The sequence below is a fragment of the Equus asinus genome, chromosome 27, assembly GCF_041296235.1.
Source record: "Equus asinus isolate D_3611 breed Donkey chromosome 27, EquAss-T2T_v2, whole genome shotgun sequence".
In the NCBI taxonomy this organism is placed as follows: domain Eukaryota; kingdom Metazoa; phylum Chordata; class Mammalia; order Perissodactyla; family Equidae; genus Equus; species Equus asinus.
Window position 1 is genome coordinate 23,964,615 of NC_091816.1, and position 25,028 is coordinate 23,989,642.

At 43.4% G+C, this 25,028-nt stretch overlaps 1 protein-coding gene across 5 annotated transcripts in view; it reads right to left on the reverse strand.

Annotated features, from left to right (window-relative positions):
- Positions 1–21,363, reverse strand: part of SNX25 (sorting nexin 25) — a 127,559-nt gene extending 106,196 nt beyond the window's left edge. For 4 of the 5 annotated variants that reach the window (XR_011498886.1, XR_011498885.1, XM_044760699.2 and 1 more), the window contains exon 1: positions 20,856–21,363. Coding sequence is in view for 3 of the 5 variants with exons in the window: in XM_044760699.2 (XP_044616634.2) it covers positions 20,856–21,215 (360 nt within the window). In the remaining 2 variants the exon portion in view is untranslated. Of the gene's footprint in view, positions 1–20,527; positions 20,836–20,855 lie in introns of those variants that run through there. The other variant, XM_044760700.2, reaches the window with a different exon arrangement.
- Positions 21,364–25,028: the final 3,665 nt, after the last annotated feature.

Sequence of the window (25,028 nt, forward strand, 5' to 3'; positions counted from 1 at the left end):
TTTAATTAAAATAAATTAAGCTTGTCTTCATTGTAAGATTTAAACCTAGCTTAAAACCAACTTGTGGAGATTATTTTTCATCACTCAGTGAGCTCGTTCTCTGGCAAGAGAAAAACAGAGGTCTCAACACATAATTACGCATTCTAAAAATGTTTTCCAAAGACGGGGCAAAGCATTGAAAGCTTTTCTCTAATATATGTAACTAGACCCTCGGCATCAAGAAGTAGATGCCATATCAATGGATGGTTTCCCAAAGACATCTCAGCTTTCTGTTTACTCCTGAATATCAGCTTCCGGTCTACAGCCCTAACACACTCAAATCACCTTTGTGTGGGAGCTAAAGACGCCCTCTCCCCGGGGTACTCTGACACCATCAGCAACTGAACAACCAGGAGCTATGTGGAATCCAGCCAAGGCACACACCTCATTGTCTGTCGTCTATAAGGATGACATTGTTTACGGTGTCGCTTGCTGTGGGAGCACAGATGTGGCTAGAACAGCCAGGCCATGACTCGTCGTTCGTTTCATGCCTATTACCTAGACTACTCAAATAAGCAAGTGCCTCTCTCCTTCATCATACACATTTTTTAAAAAATTTAATGTACTTTGGGTTATTTTAAAAAGAAAAGGTTGTACAGAGTTAAAGGATTGATGGGTGTGATTTCCTGTAAAGCTACTGAAATAGTTATTTATCTTAGGAAAACAAACACAAACCCCCAAACGTCATCACTGACCACACGGAGCTGTCACATGGCTGAGTCTGTCAAAGTACTCTCAGCATCAGACAACCCACTGGGATCCCATGACTAATACTCTCATTCTTAAACTATCTTATTCTCAAAACCATGGCTCCTTTCAAATCAACCATATTCTGCCTCAGCCTCAAAAAATAACTTATTCAAAACCAAAGAAATGAAGGAACCATGCACATTCCTCCTCAGGAAGAGAGGAAGGGACTAAGAAACTTCAAAGGTTGTCTCATTTGACTAAGACCCTGACCAAAGATTGTGACATGAGCAGTAAAAGTCATGCCCATGGGGCAGGTCCTGTGGTCTAGTGGTTAAGTTCAGCATGCTCCACTTCAGCGGCCCAGTTCAGTTTCTGGGCGCCGATCTACACCACTCATCAGTGGCCATGCTATGGCCACATACAAATTAGAGAAAGACTGGGACATTGGTACAGATGTTAGCTCAGGCCGAATCTTCCTCAAGCAAAAAGAGGAAGACTGGCAACAGATGTTAGTTCAGGGTAAATCTTCCTCAGCAAAAAAAAAAAAAACAAAAAAAACCCATGCCCAACAAGGAAGCTGAGTAACCATACTATAGAGCTGTGAGGGTGGCAGAGCAGGAGGGAAAGAGTACGGGCTCCCAAGCCAACCGGACTTTTTACTAATGGTAGATCCTTGACCCAGTCACTCCCCTCTCTAGCTAAAGTAGGTTTATAATACCTCAAAAGGTTAAATAAAATAACTAATATCAGGGGTCCAATAAAGAAAAACAGACAACAGGAGGCTGGTAAGGAATATAAATGAGTTAAGGGGGTTACTACTGCTATCCTGCTGGGTGTTCCAATTCTTTTCAACGAAAAATGGAAATCAAGAATTTCAGAAGATGTCCCCAAGTAACTGAATTTTATTCCAAGCACTGTGGGCTTACACCATTTGGGCCAAACCGTGAGCCACACTCAAACCATGGGTGGCTAGTCCGTAACCGCTGGCTCACAGAAAGCACTGAGCCGAACGCCTGACACACAGTAGCAAAGTATAGCTATTATCGCTAATAAAACTCAAATGCTACCAACTTTCAACCAGTTGCATCTAATCCATTGGTTGGTTGGTTGGCTGGCTGGTTGGTTGGATGGCTGATTAGTTGGTTTTCTAAAGGAAAGGCTATGGAAAGGTGGATATGAAAGCAAGAGAGGAGGATTGAAAAGTTAAGCAACCAGAGTAGGATACAACATAATAGAACATCTTGTTCTTGAAATATTTTTGCCTTTGAGGCTATACTTTACAGAGAGGAAGGGGTACTCTTCCTGGACATGTTCCACTGTGCATGTGCCGTTACACTTCTACTGCTGGTGAAGTATTTAAGTATTCAAACAAAACCTGGCTTGATCAGAACCCAGTTTCCTGGATTGTGCTTTATAATGTTTAATCATGAACTAAAAAAAGGTCTTGTTTTCATTAGCGATAAAAGAAAATTGTCAGACACATATACAGAGAGTTTACCATTTAGGGAGATTGTACTGATAGAAAGTAGTGGTATTTGTGTCTTTTTCCCCCCTCTTAAGTACAATTTCTATTTTAGATATAAGAAAGAGAACTTATTCTTTGAAATACAAAGAATATTCTACATATTGTTGCTTTTTAGATTCCAAACATGCTTAATTTCTTTTTATTTTTTATTTATTTATTTTTGGGGGCTGAGGAAGATTTGCTCTGAGCCAACATCTGTGCCAATCTTCCTGTACTTTTTAGTATATGGGCCACCAGCACAGCATGGTCACTGACAGATGAGTGGTGTAGGTTCATGCCTCGGAACTGAACCCAGGCTGCGGAAGGAGAGCATGCTAACCTTAACCACTAAGCCACTGGAGCTGGAGGTTTAATTTCTTTTTAAAACGCTACTTCCAATTATATAAAGAGCAGAGAGACAGTCTATACTATAGATGTAAAGAATTTGGGGCTGGCCCCGTGGCCGAGTGGTTAAGTTTGCGCGCTCCACTGCAGGAGGCCCAGTGTTTCGTTGGTTCGAATCCTGGGCGCGGACATAGCACTGCTCATCAAACCACACTGAGGCAGCGTCCCACATGCCACAACTAGAAGAACCCACAACGAAGAATATACAACTATGTACCGGGGGGCTTTGGGGAGAAAAAAGAAAAAATAAAATCTTTAAAAAAAAAAAACAATTAAATCGACCTACAGGACCATCATCCAGAGATAATCACTACTGACATGGTGGTGTATTTCCTCCTAGTCGGTGACTCCAACACTTGGCATATAACTTTGGGCAATTTACTTTTCTGTACCTCAATTTCCTCATCTGTAAAATAAAGATAACAATAGTACCTACCTCGTAGACTTGATAGGAGCATTAATTGAGTTAATACATATGAAGTACTTAGAACAATGCCTAGCAACACATTAATCGTTATAAATTATTATTGGTACTTTTTTCATTGTCATACTTTTTTTTTTTTAAAGATTTTATTTTTTCCTTTTTCTCCCCAAAGCCCCCAGGTACATAGTTGTATATTCTTCGTTGTGGGTTCTTCTAGTTGTGGTATGTGGGATGCTGCCACAGCGTGGTTTGATGAGCAGTGCTATGTCTGCGCCCAGAATTTGAACCAACGAAACACTGGGCCGCCTGCAGCGGAGCGCGCGAACTTAACCACTCGGCCACGGGGCCAGCCCCCCATTGTCATACTTTTTAAAAGGAACCAGGGTCACAGTAGTCACACAGTTCTGCAACTGGCTTTCTGCACTCAATATTACATCATGAGAATCTCTTATATAATAAAAAATTTGGAATATATCATTTTGAATGACTTATACCATAATTTATTCTCTTATTACCGTACATTTACTTTGTCTCTACCTTTATTTCCTATTTTAAATAAAAAATATTTTCATTTCTATGATATTGGTCTAAGTGTAGTACCACCAAAAATGTTGTGAAAAATACTAAAAATGTCTATGAAATATAGTTGGATTTGGACTCCAATTTCACTCAAAAGACTGCATGCCTCAAGAATTTTCTTGTGCTTCAAGGAGAGTCTTCTACCAGCTGAGAAGAAACTGAAGGAACAGAGCACTGTGCAGGGTGCAGGGGGTAGGGGATGCTCTGAAGCACAACGATGCAAAGGTGAACTGGAAAAATCCCTTTCTGGCCTCTTCGACCAACTGTAAACTAAGTACCTTGAAAGTCCAATGCTGCAGGGTATTTCCAGACAGGAAAATGAGTAACAGACACAAGAGGCAGGGGCAGGTCAGGGCCTTCTTGACCCTGAGGGATACTTAGGCAGTAAAGTAAAGCCAACTTGACCTCCAGAAGGAAAAGCCCTATCAGGATTTTACATGAAATGAACCTGGCAAGAGATGAGCAGTTGATTAGATCATGCATAGCTTCTGCAGCATATCATACCACCTATCAAAGTACTGTTGTGCTCAGGCTAAAGGCCAACCCTGCCTGCATGTATCAAATGTAGGAATCAAGATTCTGCTCATATTTCTTTTTTTCTTTTTGAGGAAGATTAGCCCTGAGCTAACATCTACTGCCAATCCTCCTCTTTTTGCTGAGGAAGACTGGCCCTGAGCTAACATCTGTGCTCATCTTCCTCTACTTTATATGTGGGACGCCTACCACAGCATGGCTTGCCAAGCAGTGTCATGTCCACACCCAGGATCAGAACTGGTGAACTCCGGGCCGCCAAAGTGGAACATGCGAACTTAACCACTGCGCCACTGGGCCGGCCCCTAAGGTTCTGTTTATATTTCTATAATGAAAGGCAATCATCAATTAAGACAGATCCTGAGCCTAGATCCTATGAAGGGGTACAAAACCAGTTAGATCTTTTCTCTGAACAAATATGAAATTCAAATATGCTTTCTGCTGGGGCACAATCCCCCCATTATTACTATGGCAAAAGCATATGCTATCACATTATAGTGGAAAGAGCAGTCAATTAAGACCCCCAAAAAAGTGGGCTGTACTTGATTCCCACTATCCTGCTGCATTATAATAAACATGTCCACCTCTGAGATTTGGTCCAATTTAAATAATGTCTGCCCTATTTATATTAAAGGATTATTATGCATTTCAAGAAGGATAATGCATATAAAAGTGCTTTAAAAATTATAAAGCAATTACAAATATAGGTTGTCGTAATGGTTCTAAAAGTCATAGTCTAAATTTTTTTACAGTGTTAATTTCCTTCCCAAAGAATGATTAGAGTTATATTACAAGTGATTACTATTATGACCTTTCATGCTTTCAGATTTTACTGCCACAGATGCCTTTATTAATGTTTCTTGGTTATTAATCTGATTTCTAAAAGAAAAATGAATATTAACACAAAGGGAAAAATCTCTATTAGCTTATCAATAGAGGTAGATTTTGAGGTAGGTTAATACACTTAGGATAGTTTTTCCATTCAGTTGGAAGAATTAGACTCTTGGGAAGAAAAACGTATTTCATTTCTAATGTCAAGGACTCAAATCTGAAGATCCTTAGAAAACACACTCCACTTGATTACAAGATAAATTTAAGTATATTTCAAATTAGACACAGATTTGGAAACTGAAATTATAACATGCACTCTAAAGGACAGCAGACAGCAGTTTGCCTAAATTAGCAAGTTTAAAACAGATACTAGGGCTGGAAGAAAAGAATGAAGAAAAGCAAACTGGCTTAGGAAGGGTAATTGGAAAATGACATTAGCTTTTTGCATTCCTGAAAAGGTGTAAGAAAAATTCTGTAACCATTTTATCACGGGCTTCCAATGTAATTTTGAGTTCATACGGGGAAATCACAGGTTCCCATGACATGAATGACATTTCCATCAATTCATTCAGTTCTGTCTGCCACTTAGTTGGGTACCAGAGAGACAAAGGTAAATAAATTACCTTCTCTGTGCTCATGGGGCTTAATCTATTCTTGACAGAAGCTCATAATCAAGTAACTAACGAGCTACAGCACCGTGCGGAGGCTGTGCTGAGGAATGCTAATATTCTTCCTATTCTGGTATCTTCTAGAAAATTTCAATCTCCAGCCCAGGTCACAGAAGAAAAGTTATTCAACTGTACAATCAACCCATGAGATCGTTTCAGAAGAATTCTCAAGTTCACACGTATTGAAGTCTATTATAAAAATTATTTTCATTTCATTAGAGTTATCAGTGAAACCACTGAATATAAATGACGAAAGAGCCAGAGTCGTTGCCCTTACTTCAGAGCTATCACAGAACTCAGCAACTAGATGAGTCACACGGAATTGCTTTTTTCACAGCGATCTTTAGTAATGAAAGCAATCACTGTTTTGGGGGTTGTTTTTTTTTACTCCATTACTGTCCTAGAATACCATAATACCATTCTTAATTAATTTGTTAACCGGCTTCTAAATAAAAAACTGGTGATAAAATATTTAGTACCGGGTTAGAAAAATATTACATTGGTAATTTGACTCACTGGGATCCCTATTTCCATAGTTCCCTTGCAGTGACAAGCTGAGCTCCAGGCAGCGCGGCCCAGAGAACACACACATGCAAGATAATGAGATGTATGAGATGAATTACGGCCATAAAAATACCAGTTGCATAAAAGTGCAAACACAATTCAAACGACTCTACCCAAAGAGGCTGACTTTCAGATCCCTTCTAACTGGTGAGTAAAAGTTATCTGCCCCAGCCTAGATCATAAAAGTTATTTCTTCTGTTTCTATCTAAAATAAAAGTGTTGAAATTCAAAGGGAAAAAAACCTCCTTTTAAAAGAAACATAGTATTAAAGGTAAGCCTTTGTGCAGCAGCCACTCCATCTCCAAGCAGAGAGGCCGGAGAACTGCACACTCGTGTGTGTAAGTACATAAATCTGTGTGAATATCAAATGTGGCTCTGAATTTCCTTGGTTCTTGCTGACACCAGGAAGGCCCTACCCCCTGCTTGAAAGCACACTAAACCCGTTTTCAAGAATCACTTGGGGAATTTGTTCTAATGCAGATTTGGAGATCCTGTCCCCCAAGATTCTTCATTCAGAACGTTTAAGGTGTGTCTTTGGAATACAGTATTTTTTAATTTTTTTTATTTATTTATTTAGTTTTGGTGAGGAAGATTGGCCCTGAGCTAACATCTCTTGCCAATCTTCCTCGTTTTGCTTGAGGAAGATTGTTGCTGAGCTAACATGTGGAATACAGTATTTTTAACAAGAATTCTTAAATTATTTATGCAACACTTAGACCACACTTTAAGAAATACTGATAAATGGTCATGATGACAAAAATTATGACCCCGCCCAAAAAATTGAGAAGTGTTCTATTACTAGGAAGATTTATTTTTATGTAAAAATATAGCAACCATTTTGATGTGGAATAAGGCTGCCCCAGCTAGAGAAGCCCAAGGTGACCTGGCCTACATGCCAAACTATACGACCCAGTGGACTTTTTTTTATGGTATGAATTAGGACCGCCCCAGGGAGAGAAGCCCGGGGCATCCTCACCTGCATGCCGATCTATATGGCCAGATTCGTATCTAAAGTTATATGACTGCACAATAACCAGACCCCATCTGCACTGAAATCATTTAATGACTTTTTACATCATCTTTTTCTTTTTCTTTTTTTCCAGTAAAAATAAGTCACGTACCCATGCCTTATAAAATTAGCCCTAACCCTCAACTCAGGGCAGCAGCAGGAGCTCTGCCTGCCCGTGGGTCCTGTCCCCACGCACCAGCTCTGCCTGCCCATGGGACCTGTCCCCATGCCAGCGGGGGCAGCAGAAGCGGCAGCAGCAGAAGCTCTGCCTGCCCATGGGTCCTGTCCCCATGCTATTCCACACTATTCTCTAAATAAAAGAGCACTACTGCCAGATCTTGAGAGTCTAAGAGATCTTTCTTTCGACTCCTCGGCTCACCGATCCCGCATCAATTTTACATAAATTGGGAGCAGAGTCACAAAAGACTCCCTCCTTAGACTTTGCTTAGTTAACTGAAATGATCATTACAATACTTCATTTGTATTCTCACAAACAAAGGAGGTAGCATGAACTCTTTATAGAGTTTTATTCCACAATGATATTAACAAACCATTCGTCACTTTAAAAGGCAAAGAAAATTAGTTAAATTAATGAGGTAGTTTCAAATATAGTGCTTGAATCCAAAGTTATTTGTATTCCTGGAATGGTCTACACTGTGTGTAGGAATAAACCATTCTTGGAAATTTAACTTGGCTAAAACATACTCCTCTAAAGAAGAAAAACAACTCTATTTCCTGATACCTCGCTTCTACTGTATTTAATCAGGAAAAGTGCCCATGCCTGAATGACAAAGCTGGCCTTGGGCAGAAGAGTCAAGGGACAGCAACCCCCACTCTACCGACCCCTAGCTTCTCCCATTTCATAATGTATAATACCATCTTTCTTCTCAGACGTTTTACCAGAGAAGTTCTAGAAGCAATTCGCTCAGTCAAAGAGAAATAAGAAGATGAACAATGTGGACCGTCAGGGCAGATCCCATCCACAGAGCGCCTTGACCTCCTCAACTCCACTCCACTCCAGCCTCCCATTCTCGCCGCCACACCGCATGCTTTGGCATCACGGTGAGGAGACCTCCAACCCCGGTGACCCTTCCCTTTTCTATAAGCCCTCAGTTCCCTCCTTAGCTAGGCTGACATCTGGGCAACTCTCATCAAGCATTCCTGTGCCCTGTCCTTATCATTCCACACACCACAGCCTGTCTCCTTGGCTTCACCCCGGGAGCTGAGCACTCCTCTTACAAAAACACCACAGCCACACAAACGGCTGTCACCACATTTTCCCAGCCTCCACCCCACATCCCACCCTTAACTCTAAAACAATCCACCCACATATCTTCCTAGGCCACCTGTCCCTCGTGTGGCAGTAGAGCTCAAAGATTAAGGGAGCTGGCTCCAGCATCAGAAAAAGCCTGGGGGCCGGCCCCATGGCCGAGTGGTTAAGTTCTCGTGCTCTGCTTCAGCGGCCCAGGGTTTCGCTGGTTCGGATCCTAGGCGTGGACATGGCACCGCTCATCAGGCCATGCTGAGGTGGCGTCCCACATGCCACAACTAGAAGGACCCACAACTAAAAATATACAACTATGTACCAGGGGGCTTTGGGGAGAAAAAGGAACAATAAAATCTTTAAAAAAAGAAAAAGCCTGGATCTCTCGTTTACTGCGTCTGTCACCTTCGACAAGACACTTAACCTCTTTACAACTATTTCCTGATCCCTAAAATGGAGATAATAGTAACCATCTCATGGGGTCACTGTGAGGATTGAATGAGACTGTAACATACTTAGGATAGGGCCTGGTAAGGACTCAATAAATGTTTTCGCTGTTATTCTCTCCAATAATTTTTTTTCCAAACCTTTTACCACCTCCCTTAAAATTACCCTCTACATGTCATCCTCCTCACCATCAGCAATTAATGGTGCCTCCCACTTATCAAGGAAGTTGAGGCTACCGGCTTGAAATATCTTCACTCCCTGCCCACCTCTTACGAGGCTCTCCCTGTGCTCCCATTTTTTCCTCTTTCCCACTCGTGTAAAGCCTGCTAGCCCTCCACCTGTGCTGTGAGCCTGTCTGCCTGGACACTGCTCCATCAGTCATCCTCTGGCTCTGAGATTTTCAGGCCCTTCCTCTCTACTTTTCAAGATTTCCCTTTTACCCAAAAACATGGTTAAATCTTGCCCCTCGACAACAACAAATAATTCCCAAAACATACATACCACACTATCCTGTAAACGTTGCCTTCTCTTCTTTGCTTCTCAGAGAAGCTTCTAGAGAGTCCACAAGCTGTCTCTGCTTTCTCACCTCCCACTCACTCTTCACCTAAGAAGAACATCTGTTCTGCCCCTACGTCCACACTGGCCTCCCAAACACCTCTGGGCATGGGTCTCCAAAGACCTCCAAGATGTCAATTCTGGTGGACACTTGTTGGTTTCCTTCTGGGTCTCTGTGCAACACCTGACACTACTGGCCATTTACTCCCGGCTTCTCTCTCCTGTTCACCGTCTCTGAATGCTTTCTCTCACATCCCAGTAGGAGCCTCCTCCATGGCCTGCCCTGTGGCTCGCTGCTTTTCAACCAACACAGGCTATCCTCGGCAGTCTCACTGACCTTATGATTTATCTACCACCTGGACACTGGCCACCACTACACCTGCCTGTTTCCCCCAGATCTCTCTCTCTCAAACTGTAGACCTGCAAACCTACCTGCAGGCTGAACATATCCAGAGGCATCTCAAAATCTCCATGGCCAAAACTGACCTCATTATCTTCCGCCAGCCCAAACCCTAGACTCTTCTTTCTCTTCCCTTCCCTCCCTAACCGTTTCTCCCTCCCTAACCGTTTCCTAAGCAGAACTGAAGAGCATGGTAAACCTGACTGGATGGAAGGGTAACTGAAGTGTACCTTCAACAACAAGCAGAACTGAATATGTGGAAACGGGGGTAAAGGCCCTCCCATGTGTGCACACAGGCGCACACGTCCACCACACGAAGGTAAACTCAGGAACGGCAGGTAGGTTCCTTGAAGTGCAGAGTGACAGGAGGTGCGAAAGATAGGCTAAAACGAGAGGTTAGCCCTAGTCACGAAGACCTGTGCTGTGACGTGAAATGGTCATTGTTTTGACTCCACTACTTCCTTCCTCTCTAAATACAGAAATCCTGTCCCCCTTGCCAACAATTCATTAGGAATGGGTACCTGTCCAAACCTGGCCAGTAAGATGGGAGGGGAACACTGCCAGAGGCATTTCTAAGAATGTTCTCCTTGTTCTAAAAAGGGACTGTCTTCCTCTGGACATCATGCTGTGTGGCTGTGGCGCCTGAGAAGGCCGCACTCATCTGGCCAAGAGCCTGAGAGTTAACCCCACTCATGGGGAGGGCAGAGCTAAGAAAAATACAGAGAAATGGCGCTCGAGGCTTGACATTTCCCACATGGAGCCTGCCCCACCGCTGGGCCTGTCCTACCTCTGGATTACGTATTATTAAGATGAGAAATCTCCTTATTGTTTAAAAAAAAAAAAAAAGGAGGAGGAGGGGCCGGCCCAGTGGTATAGTGGTTAAGCTCACACGCTCCTCTGCAGCAGCCTAGGGTTCACCGATTCGGATCCCAGGTGTGGACCTATACACTGCTCATCAAGCCATGCTGTGGCAGCATCCCACATACAAAATAGAGGAAGATGGGCACAGATGTTAGCTCAGGACCAATCTTCCTCATCAAAAATAAATAAATAAATATTTTAAAAAGGAGGAGGCTACAAGGATCATTCATGTTTAGAAAACCTGAGCTAAAAACAGTTGAAACAGGTTCCTTTACTGTAGGATTTCTCAGAATGTTAATATAATAACACACATGAGTAAAGTGTCAAGAACTCAGTTTTTCAAAGTTACATGACCACCAAGCCTCTCATCTTGCCTCTTTGTTCTTGCAGGGGACCTAAAAGCATCTCCCAGAATTAAGTGTTTATGGATGAGAGTTTAGAAAACTCTGATTTTTATCAGAAGAGATGAACAGAGTGTATGACTGACTGCTATGGTACGGCATAGCAATGACAGAGTAATACAGGCACAGAAAAAGTGTTGTAAGACTCCAAAGGGATCACTGTCCTTCTATGAGGTTCTTACTCAGAAGGGCAGATGGGTTTCACATTATGTGCCAACTCTAGTAAAAGTTTAGTGGCTGCCTGGAATGTCTTGTTGAAAGGGATTCTGAGGCCTCATCCAGATTCAGCAAGAAAAAAAACAGCTTGACTTGATTAGTAATGATTGTCATGAGCATAGAAGGGGCAGTTGTGACATCATTTTAGTTCATTCTGAGACCTCTAAAGTGACACTAATTCCTAAACAGATCTTAGAACCATCCCAAAGACTCAAGTTTTCTTAAACCTGAACCAGGCCAGAATAATCTTTAATCATTAAAAGGGTAATACAGTGGTTAAGTGCATAGGACGATCCAGAGGAAGAGACCTGGGTTTAATTTTTCGTCCTTCCACTTGCTGTGTAGCCTGGGCACATTATTTAGCCTCTCTAAACCTCAGTTTTCCCAGCTGTAAAATGAGATTAACAGCCCCTACTCATATGATAGATATAAAAATTAAATTGGGTAATGCATATATGCACCTGCATAGAGTAAGTGCAATACATATTAGGTTTAGCTATAACAATTATTAAGGCGTTCGCTTTATGACATTCACATTATGACGGCTGTAGTACATGTCTCTGTCCACTGTATTAACAGCCGTGGATTAGAGTAAGATGACTCAAACTGAGGCCACAGAAACCACTTCCCTGAACCTGTGAACAATGTCAATACAGGTGATGATGAGCAAATGGCAAAGGCAATTACAAGCGCTGTTCCGAATAAGTGTTACTTGCCTTTAAGACGACATATAGAGTATACATACGTCAGTTCTGGGTGCGATCCTTCTCAGTAAAAGATCTCATATGTATTTTTTCCAGACCTCTCTGTAGAAAAGGCCAAGAAACAACAACCAAACCAATAGGAATGATCCTCTCTAACACCTAGAATGAGCTTATTTGGTGTGATTTTCTGAATCTGAATTTTTTTACTTTTAATTTTTAAAACAGTAAAAGTGGGGGGCCGGCCCCATGGCTGAGTGGTCAAGTTTGTGCACTCTGCTTCGGTGGCCCAGGGTTTTGCTGGTTTGGATCTGATTGGGTTTGCATTTATTAAAGCATGAACTGAAGGAGGAGCCAACCAGGAGGCAGGGTGACTGGACCAGAGACCATTGTAGTCACCTAGATCAGACACGATGGTAGCTGGGACCAGGTGGGAGACAGGGAACAAAGCAGATGCATGCAAGACACTCAAAAGGTAAAAGACATGGGGGCCGGCCCCGTGGCTGAGTGGTTAAGTTCGTGCGCTCCGCTTTGGTGGCCCAGGGTTTCGCCGGTTCAGATCCTGGGCACAGACCTAGCACCATTCATCAGGCCATGCTGAGGCGGCTTCCCACACAGCACAACCAGAAGGACCTACAACTAGAATATACAACTATGTACTGGGGGGCTTTGGGGAGCAGAAGACTGGCAACAGATGTTAGCTCAGGGCCAATCTTTAAAAAAAAAAAAAAAAAGGTAAAAGACAGGATTTGAAGGAAATGTCAAGAAGGACTCTTAGGATTCCAGCTGGGGACTTGACTTTCAGAGATGCTAGTCACAGGCATAAGGAACAATGGAAGAAGGATGGGGACACTTGAACTAGTGTTCCCAGCACCACTCAGATTGCCAAGTGGAAACGTCAAGTTAAGCAGCTGAATAAACGAGTCTGAGGCCCAAAAAGAGCCGTGAGCCTGAGTAATGCATTTCGAATCCTCAGTGAAGAGATGGTTATTCTAGCAGCTCAAGGGTGAGACCGCCTAAGAGTGAGATGATAAAAAAATGAGACCTCAAAAATGACCAAAATTCAAATCCGGAGAATGAACCAACTTCTTGAGCTTCTAAGGGTCAAAAGCTGAGAAAGCTTTAGTAAAACAAGACAAAAATCAGAAGGGAAAATAAGAGATTCACAAGTCTGCCTCAGGAAAAACGCACTGAAATTTCTGAAATATTTAAGATGTTAATTTCACATCTATCAAGTTGACAGAGCCCGTACGCAACCCTCAGGTGTATATTTGCATGGGCTGACCTGCACAGGGGGAAGAGGCCTTTGGGAGGTGGCTTGTGTGTTCAAAGTTGGAGACTAGAGAAAGTTTTGGAGCTCAGAGAAAAAGCCCTAGCTTGACCCCAGGGGCTGCAAGGAGCCAGGTGGAGAGAGAAGCCACAGACAGAAGGGAAGGGGCTGTCTTCACAGGAGATGCAACCAGGGGCAGAAGTTCCCCAGCTTCTACAACAAAGTGAAACCATTTTTAAAAAGCACGTGCAAGTGAGAGAAAAGGGGCTACACTCTTGGATTCTATAAAGCACGTAATACGGCTTTGGCTCAGAACAAACACAATGACCGAGCATTCCTGGATATCCAGCTTTGGGGGACTGAGAGAGTAGCAGCCCAACAAGAAATGCACTTTTTCACAGGCTGGCAGTGGTGACAGCGGAGGAGCCTCTCAAATGTTTTGCAGGCACCAGGAATGGAAGAACCTAAGTGAGCTTACTCACAAATACAGGAGACCCTGCCTGTGGACTCACAGGAATGAGGAGGTGGAGGGTGATGGCCCTGCATGAGCAGACAGGGGCAAACACCCATAAAATTTTAGTTACTACTTCTTTTTTGTTTGTTTTTTTTTTGAGGAAGATTAGCCCTGATCTAACATCTGCCACCAATCCTCCTCTTTTTGCTGAGGAAGGCTGACCCTGAGTTAACATCCATGCCCATCTTCCTCTACTTTATATGTGGGACGCCTACCACAGCATGTCTGCACCTGGGATCCGAACCAGCAAAGTGGAATGTGTGCACTTAACCACTGCGCCACGGGCCAGCCCCTAGTTACTACTTTTAATGTAAACTCATACTTACAGGTGGGTGAGAACTACAGAAATTCAGGTTACTTTAGAAATGAGTATTTGCAAAAACTTACCTAATTCTCCAAGAGGTGTATTCTACACTAACATTGAAAGCTTATTAGATAGGTCCTAGTGGCCTAAACAAGTTCATCGTCTTATCCTAAAAATGCACAATTCAGGGCCGGCACCTTGGCCAAGTGGTTAAAGTTCTGCCCCCTCTGCTTCGGCGGCCCACGTTTGGATCCTGGGCACAGACCTACTCCACTCACCAACCACACTGTGGAGGTGGTCCATGCACCAAAAATAGAGGAGGATTGGCACAGATGTTATGTCAGGGCTAATCTTCCTCAAGGAAAAAAAAAAGGGGGAAGATTGGCAGCAGATGTTAGCTCAGGCAGAGTCTTCCTCACCAAAAACAAAAAAAAAACGCACAGTTCATTCCTTTACCCAGTTGGCCTCAGAGGCATTTTACTTGGGGTTATCGTAGTCATTTTTCTTTACATCCAGCTCGTGGCTAATTCACACATGGAATCCTCAGGCTGGCTGAGAAGTGCACCAGGACTGGCCAGTGCCAAGAGTAACTGGTAAGCACGGGCCAGCCCCAGGGACAGAGCAGGCACACCTCACATGCCATGCTCCCAAAGCAGCACCTGAGCTGAGAAGCCCACCAAAATACAACCAAACCCACTGGGTTTTCCAGAAACTCCACTGTGTTTCGAGAAACTGCATAAGCACATACCTCAGGACTAAAGTAGGATGTAGAAATGAGTAAGTGAACTGAAGCCCTGGCTCTCATGGTATCCAGGGGACCCCAGGGCTGCTATCTAACCCTGTCATCACCACACAACCAACCAACCCTAGTTTGGAAAGTGACCTTGCAGTGAAAGGTAAAGACACAAGTTCCATGTTTGCAAACTTTTTTCTTTCAAAAGCAAAGTTGCAATTTTTTTTTGCAAAAAAGCAAGTTTGCATGCCATCATTTTAATACTAACAGACTTCCACAGCCACCATTCATTTTCTAAAACCTGAAATCTCAGCACCAAACCTGCTGAGTCATCGTTTCCGTACAATTGTGTGCACCATTCTGACTACAAGACTCATCCATTTTAAGGAATGGAGGGCACTCCCTACCTCCAAAACGACAAGGGTGGGAAACAAATCCTAAGACGTTTTTAAGAAGGCAACATTCAATTAGTAAGGTGACATCACAGCATGCTCCCAAAACAAAAGTAGCTTCAGATTCAAAAGAGTTAGAAATAAACCTCCTGGGAATGACCAGAATTTAGGCTCCAAGTAAAATGTTCGAGTACGGAGACTTCAGTCTTCACGTTTGTGAATAAACAGTGGGACCTTTTGGTTTGGGGCTGAATTCACTGTTTAAAGAGAATTTTAGGACTAGAACACTCTTGAAAAGATTCTTGAACCTACCTGCAATGATAACTAACGATAATGAATATCAAAGGAAAACCACACTCACTCTTGAATTCACACAGCTTCATTAACTCTCACTTTTTATCACTATAACTGCACAGTATTTCTCCCCTTCAGTCCATCCCGATCATATTTCCATTTAACCTTTCTAAAGCCCAGCTCTGAGGCTGTGCTCAGGAAACGTCAATAGCTGCCACGCCTACACACTAAAATCCAATTCTCCTCTCTCAGTTGAGTACTTCTACAAGCTGACCAAAGCCACTTTCCCATCCTAGTGCCTATGACTCATCTCAGAAACTCACCGGCAACTCGAATCCCAAATGGTACATGTACTCTGTCTGTAAAACAGTTTGCTTGGTTTATTTGGTTTTGGTTTTGTACAAATTATGAAAATATATATTGCTTCCTTTAGACAGTTTTGTTAAATTCAGATACATACTTTCTTCATTCCTTAGGACACATGTGCTGGCTCTGATGAGCATTTCTTATGGTCTACATTTAACCACGTATTGTCTTCCTATTTTGAAGTTATCACTGTTCATATACAGCGTCATCTGATGCTCACCAACCTTAAAGAATAGTTCCTTCCTAATATAAGCACAGAAAATAAATAATTTTCTTTTATGTGTAATCACTGTTTATATATCAAGAGATCGATCATAGGTATCGAAAACTTCTTTTTGAATACATATTTTTATTTGATTCTATATATATATATAAAATATATATCTGGAAGAAAAAACTATTAATAGTGGTTGCCTACAGGGAAGGGGGATTTTTTTTTCCCTGTATACTCTTTCACATGCTTTGATTCTTTCAAAAAAAAATATGATTGTATAACCCATGTAAAAAATTACATTTAAAAATTAGGAATAGTATGAACTTAAAGTAAAACAACCCTTACAACACAGTGAGAATGAGATAGGATCCTATGATTTTAAGGCATTCTCAAAAAGCCACCTTTCTCAAAAATATTTTCCCCACTAGCCACCAGGACTTAAACCCCCTAGTTAAAATGCAAACAAATATTCTGAAGGTAGTAAGTGTATTTTGCCATTATCCATGATCAAATTACTGAAGCTTAGTTTATCACATTAGCATAATAAAAGAAAGTCACAAAGAGGCTGTATATAGGCCCCCTAATTCCTGTTTCTTTTGTTTTTCCTTCAAGTAACTAAATTAAGTTTGTTTTACTCAAAGAACCTTTGTATTAGTAAAAGACCTCATTTAGGAATTCTAGAAGTCTTGCCCAAGCCAACTGGCGCCATGGATTGCCAGTGTGAATGTTTTTACTGTCTCTATAAACATCTGCCCTCCCATCCAGTCCTCTCTATCAACCCAATGTACTCAGTCTGAGGGGGCTTGGACAGCGGGTATTGTGTTCACCTCTGAATCCTCCCCAACACTAAAAACAGCGCCAAGCACTTCCAGAAAGCAATTATCCAAGCTCTTAGTGACACCTATTGCAAGGCTGTGACCCTTCTCCAGGAAACTGCGGTTGAAACTTCAACTCTAAAAACGTCAGTTGGAGACTTAAATGTGTTCTCACCTCAAACAATAATCCATTCATTCTGGCAAAAAACCATCTACTGAGCACCTACTGTGTGCCTGGCACCGGTGCTCAGCAACTAAGGAGGCAAAAAATTATCTAAGGAGATCAGAATAGCAGATTTGTAGCAGACATTCAGTCAATGCTTATGAGATTTGATGAACTTCTGGAACTTTTCTATCTGCTTAAACTTTGAAAAGTCTTTCACTAACGTTTTCTTCACGGCAGTGGACGTTGGTTTCCCATAAACTACCAAGCACCTGACTTTTGTGGACTGTCTTGTTTCAGCCCTCCAAGGCTCATGAATGAATTACTTCTTTATTTTTGAACTTACGGGACGTAAATCAAGCAGTATCCAATAAACTACAGTGTAAAAGAAAAGAGAAAATCCATAGCCTATAAGATAATTGACAGTTAAAGAAGCTCTTCCCTCTCACCTTCCTATCATCAAAATGTCAGAAAAAATTTTCCTTTTTTCCATAAGAAGATGAACTCTGTAGTACTGACCCAGTAATGAAATTAAGTTTTCTAGACTATTGATTCCCTTTTGCCATATTTCTCTTGCTGTGTTGCCTTGCTTGGATCGCGTGCTACAGTCGAGTGACTGCAGCTAGAGAATCTGAGGCGCTCGGTCCAGGTGAGTTAACTGGCTTAGCACAAGACCCAAATCACCAACTATGCCAGCCTATTCAGCAAAGCTGGACTAACAAGAGTTACACCAGGAGCAGGCCAGGCCTAGAACATCACAGCTCCAGTTCTGCTGGCCTGAACAAAGTCGGAGTTTTTCTAAAGTGGGACTCAGCTATCAACTGTCAAGACTTGAGCGTCAACCTTCCTGACCTTACACAAAAGCTTCCTTAGTACCTGAAAATACCACTGGATATTATTTCTACTTGAGATGAAAATTATTTTTACTACTTTAATCAAGAGTGATCCCACCCAAGCAAAATGAAAATCCTTGTGCGTAGGAAATACCCAATAGATGCTAGAATAATTAGTATTCTAACTGGAGGTGGAAAGCACTAAGTTAGTGACCACAAATGGACATAATCTTCTTCGTTATCTTCAGCAGACACTTCTCGAGCTCCTACAAGGTGCAGGGGATAACAGAAGGTGTCAATCATGGGTCCTAACCACATGGAGTCTGTAGCTGCTAAGTGCACTGTGAAGCATGTAGAAGCATTTGAACACTCCGAGACATAAAAACACCTTTTCCCTCTTAGTTTAGGCTACTCTAGTTGCCTACTTTTAACAACGTATGCGTTTTCCTTCTAGAGAGTAAATCCAAAAAGAAAAAAAGAGGAAGGAAGGAAGGATGGACAGATAGAAGGATAAGTTGCAGTGTCTATCTGATACGTCTAGCTAACACTAGAAGAATCCAAAATGTAGAAGAATGAGGATTCTTTTCTTCATGCTGAATCAAAATTTCTGTGGTGCAGTAGTCACTGTATTTTAAAAGGCACCATTTGGCTCACTACTAAACAGCCTCCCCTCCACATATGTTAGATGACCCTTGTGGTCCAACTCCTACCCTACCCCCACGGAACTGACAGGTATTTTATACTATACCACATGCTTATGCTTCCACTCATAAAGAAGAAAACTTTAAAAAAAAAAAAACCTTTCACACAAATACATTGGAAATACAGCACAACTAAAGGCATCAGTACTGTAAAAAATATATAGAGAGAATTTTATGCAAATAACACACATCTCAATTCTAAGTAACATTTAACTTAGAAAGTAAGGTTCCTAACTTGTTTTCTTATTTAAGGCTATTATAAGAATCCAAGTTCAAGAAGAACGACCAATAGTCTACTTTCCTTAGACTGTACTTCAACTCTTCTATTACCTGAAATCTTCAGGTAACATATACGAGAAATTACGTAAGCTGCTTCATGTTCTGTCACCTTGAAAGTACTATTTCCTCTAATTCCTCTACTCAACCACCTTTCTGAATGATAATTCAAGTTTTACCTGCCCAGGGGTGCAAGTGAGCTTGGCGGTTTGGGGAATGTTTTCCAGGGAACAGAATGGTAACCCACAACATGAAACTTCCAGGCTTCCAACGTGGACTGCAATACTATGGCTTTGACCGTGACCTCACCATCTAAACTTCCTCTCCCCACTTACCAGGCACTCTCAGTCACTTAACTCTCAGTCATTTTTTTGTTTCATAAGCATTTATTACTGTGCAAAAGTATCTCACTTATTGTCTGATCCCCCAGAAGAATACAATCCCGAGAGAGCAGGACTTTTGTGCATCTTGTTGATTCAACCGCCGCTTCCAGAATAGTACCTGGCTTACTCAAAATACCGGATAAATCGCACGGACTGAACTATAACTTCTTACGATACTCTAAAGAACTGGAACGTTTTTTACAGACCAATAAACCAACTAGTAAAATCTTGGGGTCCTCATTTTTTATTATGGTAGGAAAAAAGCAAGAGGTAAAGTACACCTGCTCACCAACTCTTGCTAAATTAGACATGAAAAAAGACAATTAAGTGGAGGTTTTTAAGAGAAATAAACATTACTAATTTTTGAGACTACTTATGAAAACAGAAGTTCCTGTTGCTTAATATACTGAATTGCAGACCAACGTGCCTGAGTGGGGATACCTGACTCGTTAACTTACACTCTTCAGCCATTATCTCAGCACTGCATTCCGAATAGACAGACCCAGGAAACGGTGATTTTGGTGAAGAGAGTGATGATTTTTACAAAGGAGTAGCAGGTCACATCATAAGCAAACACAAAATCCAGGGCGTAATGGCCTCTCTAACAAATATTCTCATTAAGTTAAGCCACTGCCATTTGCCTTCCTACAAAGTGCTTGGGCAATTTCAGTTTAAGGATGGTATCATTCAGTCAAGCAGTGAGTGTCAAGCTACGATAGAATCAAGTTTCATCTAAAGGGTTACGAGACGGAAGCTGGGAGGTAGAGAAAGTAGTAGTTTGGCAGTAAGGAAGAGAAGAGCCCATTTGGAATATTTCCAGTATTCCCTAACCTCCGCCCTACTGTCCCATATCTCACTGGGGATAGCTTTCCTTTTGTTGCAAACTACAGGAGAGGGACTTTTGGCATCCCCTTTCCAAATCACACAAACTAGCTGGGACTGCATTACTTAACATGGTGGAATTCAGGATGGCGTGGTAAAAAGTGTACACAGGCTTGGGTATTGGAGAGGGGTGGGGTGACCTAAGCCAACTTAGCCTCCGCGAGTTAAGTTTCCTCATCTGTAAATGGTCACAAAGTTACCTCCCACGGAGAACGGCGAAAAGAACCAAATATAAGGACCAGTATAGGGTGCAGCGCCTGCGTATCGGGAATGCTGGGTTCTCCTTCGTTCCACTCACCAGCTGCAGAGCAACATCGAAGCTGTGGCACGAGTATTCAACTATCAAGGTTGTGACCGAGAACGGTGGAGGAGCAGCTACAGAGCTCTTAAGGAGCATCTCGGCCGGCCCCACGAGCCCGCCGCCCACGGGAGGCCGACGGAGCGCTCGCATCCACCCGCCGGGCCGCCCAACCCCAGCCCGTGTCTCTCGGGCTTCCAGCTTCGAGGCGGGGAGCGGGGCCGGGGAGGACCGGCCACGCGGCGACCCCCGGGACTCGGGAGCGGGCGCCGGCCCCGGAAGCGGGTGGGCCGCGGGGGCGCGAGGCGGCAGGGAGACCGGTACTTACCGCCGGCCCGCGGCGGGCGGCCATCCGTCTCCAGGCGGCGGCGAAGTCGGGCGGCGGGGCTCGCGGGCTCCGGCAGACGAGGGAGCACAGGGTCCCCAGCAGGAAGGCGGCGGCGGCGCAGCCCAGGTACAGGCTGAGCCTGAGCAGGACGGTGCACAGCCCCGCGCCTCCCGCCGCCGGCCAGCAGCCGGGCCCCAGGCAGGAGAGGGACACGGCGGCGAGTGCGGCCACGGCCACGGCCACCCGCCAGCTCCCGCCGCCGGGGCCCCCCGGGGCGGCCGCGTCCTCCCGGGACTCCGGCCGCTCGCCCGGGGCAGGGCTGAGGCCGGCGCCGCTGCTGTGGGTGGCATCGGGGTGCATGCTGCTTCCTGTGCCGCTAAGGACAGGCACATCTCCTGCCCTGCTGTGCCCCTGCGCTGCCCTGGACGGTGGCCTCCGCGCGGCGCCTCCTGCCCTCGCCGCTCCCGCCGCCGCTCCGGAGGCAGAGGCAGTCCGCGCTCATGCCCTCGCCGGCGGCCCCCCGGGGGAACGGCTCCAACAGACGCCGCCGGGCTCCTCTCGGCGACCCCTCCGCGCCGCCACCCGGCGCCCGGCCCGCAGCTGCCCGCCGGGCGCGCCCAGGTAGCCGGCCCGTGTTGTGACTTCAGCCAGCGAAGCCCGAGGCGGAGCGGCAGCGGGGGCGGCCCCGGAGCGCGCGTCAGCCGTGGGGCGGAGAGCCTGCGCGGCCAGCTGAGTGACAGCCGGGGCCGCCCCGCCCCGCCCTGCCCGGCCGCCCCCCGCGGCGGGGGGCGGGGTCCGCCCCGCTGCTGCCCCGCGGGGAGGGGGCGCGACCAATCCCGGCGGACACTGCTCCGTCCTGCGCTCCCCCGCCCCGCCCCCAGGGTACCGTCTGTCGATGGAAAATTTTGCTGCAGGTGTCAGGAGCATTGGTAATTCCCGAGCTCAGGTGATCCCTTAATCCTCGCTCGGTACTGACGAGTAACCTCCTCGCGTGCTTACAGCCCCCCAGATTTCTGCCTCGTTTTCACTTGCCACTTAGATTAAATAGGCAACCATTTCAGATCCTCACTTTAACACAGTTCCCCTAACAACCTTCCTTCTCCTACCCAGCCCCCTCAGGGAAGGAGTCAGACAAAAGTGGAGGAGTAAATGAAGCTTGCAATCTCTAGTCTGGAGAGACCCGGAGAAGTCCGCCTGGTGCCAGAGGGTATACACAGCTGCCATCATCACTTTGGCTCCAAGTCCCGGTATTTTCGTTGCCAACAATTCAGTACAAATGCTATTACTCATGCGAGTGAAAGTGGTCCTGATAATTTTTAGAAGACGTATTTTCCTCTTCTGTCATGGTTCCAGCATTAATATACAGATAATGCTTGCTGAGAAGATGCCAATGTGCTAGATGAATACTGGTAATTACTGCTAGGACCAATAAAGCAGCAGATGTATCTTTAATGGATAAATAAAGGAATTCTAAAGAGATTAATGATTATTTAAAAGGGGGGTGATGAGTAGAGAGGGCAAATCAAGAATAGGGGAAAAAAGGGAAGGAGAAGTAAGTAGATGAGAGAAGCAGTAACAAATAAAGATAAGAATACGGGAAAAATTTAAAAGCAAAAGCCCAGGACCCATGCAGCAATCATGAAGAATTTCAACAGTTTAAAACGCTATTGTTTTCTGATAAATTGAGTCATATCTTGCTTCGAAGGAAGCACAGTTAAGAAAAATAAGCATTAAAATATATTTTCAAATACTATGACTATACTGTTTTTCTATAAAGAATCATCTGTGTCATTTCAACAAGAAAAAAATTCAACATTCATACAGTATAAACTAAAATATTTAGTGGATATTTTTTCTTTTAAAACACAGTATTATCCAAGAGGTTATTATTCAAAAGAAGAAATGCTGGTGTCCATAGAAAGACACGGCCCACCTGTGTATTCATGTCTTCATAATAAATTTCCCTGGAATGGCATGGATTTCAAGTAGGAGATGAAGTAAGAGGTCTAAAAAAATTATCCCTAACATTTAGCTCTAACAAAACAGCATAGAAATGAATTATTTTATGTATCTGTACAAAAATAAATGTATTCACATTTGTCATTTTAAAAAGTTGTTTTTCATATTAATTAGTATTCATGGGACACTTTATTCTCACATGTTTGTGAGTCCAAGAGAGGGAGATAATGTGTGCCTTATGCCAGATGTGACTCTGCCATGCCTAGGTGATGACCTCAAAGGAAGTTACTGTCTTCCTGTTCTTGCCTTCTTTTTTTTTTTAATAAAAATAGTTAATTGTCATCCCACGGGGCTCCTCAAAGTATACCCTACAAATCCAAATTATTTCAAGTAAAGCATGGTGGCTTGTTCTTCCCAACCATCACAACTATATCTTTTGATCATTTACAGGCCAGGGACTCTGTGCTGAGGGCCTTATATCCATTTTCGGATTTAAACCCATAGCTGACAATAATGGTAACTAATTGAGCACTGACTGTGTGCCAGATACTGTTCTAAGCAGTAGAGATGCTTCATTTAATCTTCACAACAACCCTGATAATGTTATCTCCATCCACACAAGAGGAAACAAGCACAGAAGGTAAAATAACTTGCTCAACGTATCAAAGCTGATAAACATATTTGATATTTATCAAAGCTGATAAATATCAGAGCTAGGATTTGGTTATCACCCCATGTGGTCCGGCTTTAGAGCTTGTGCATTTAACCACTATGCCATCGTGCTTCCTAAAAATTTTGTCATTTAGTCATCCCATATTACAGAGGAGAAAAAACAGGATTTAAATTCATGAACTTAAAAATGTTTAGTTTTGGGGCTGGCCCCGTGGCCGAGTGGTTAAGTTCGCGCGCTCCGCTGCAGGCGTCCCAGTGTTTCGTTGGTTCGAATCCTGGGCGCGGACATGGCACTGCTCATCAAACCACGCTGAGGCAGCGTCCCACATACCACAACTAGAAGAACACACAATGAGAAATATACAACTATGTACTGGGGGGCTTTGGGGAGAAAAAGGAAAAAATAAAATCTTAAAAAAAAAAATGTTTAGTTTTGTTGCTTTGTACGTATAGCTGGTATCTCAGCCAGCCCCAACAAGTGCTAAGTGATCTTAACATGAATCAGTGAAAGCGGAAACTGATCTGACTTTTATTGAGAGCCCTGATCTATAACTCATAAGACCATGATCTTTCCAACACATCTGTATATTGTCCCCAAGAATAATGCAGATCTGGAGAAATGTACACTTGTGATCAGAAAACTTCCTTAAAGCATACGCCATATGGCTGCTAAGTCAGCATGGACACTTCGTGCATTTACTTAACAAGTAGTAGTTGGGACTCTATCCTGTGCAAAGTTTGAGGAACACTGAGAGGTGAGGTAAGGTGAGGAGGTCCAAGGGAGAGACTGGGATCAGGAGGTGCTGAGGGAGAAGAGGCTCTAAGTCAGGTGTAAAATTAGGATGCAGGTGTTCCATCCCGCAAGTCGGTGTTGAGTCCTACCAGGTCTAAGCATTAAAGGGCAAGCTAAGTAGGGATGCCTTATTTGTATTCCTTATAGTCAGTACATCCTGGCAGGTTATAATTGAATGCTATCTTAGTTATTCTCTTATGTAAGATGGGAATGACATCTGCCTTAACTCACAGAGATAAGAATAAATTAAGAGACAAAAATTGACATTTAAAATATTAGTGTAAATTGGTAGGCAATACCTGATCCCTGTCAAAATATGTAACGCATCTTCCTCTTCACGATTAAGCATATTTCACCTTAACCCCCCTGTCCCATCTTGGAGGTAGTCACAGGATTAGAGAGAAATACACAGTGTTTGCCCTTGACTACTTTGGGGAAAATTGTGAGTAAAGATGTTAACATGCATCAAAAGACCTAGATACCCTTCTAGTTTCTTCTAATGATTCACTGTAAGACCCTAACAGATCAGTTAACCACTCTATCTCTCTTTCTTGTAAACTTTCAAACAGAGCGTGGTTTACAGAAAATACAGATATAGACATAAGTGTGGTCAAACTTTGAAAAGTAAGAAATGATAAAATACCTTAAAAACAAATAGTAGAATGTGAAAGCCGCATTTCTAAGAAGAAGATGAATCTCTGAACAAAATTTTAGAACGTATATATATAAATTATGCTGGGTGGGGTTCC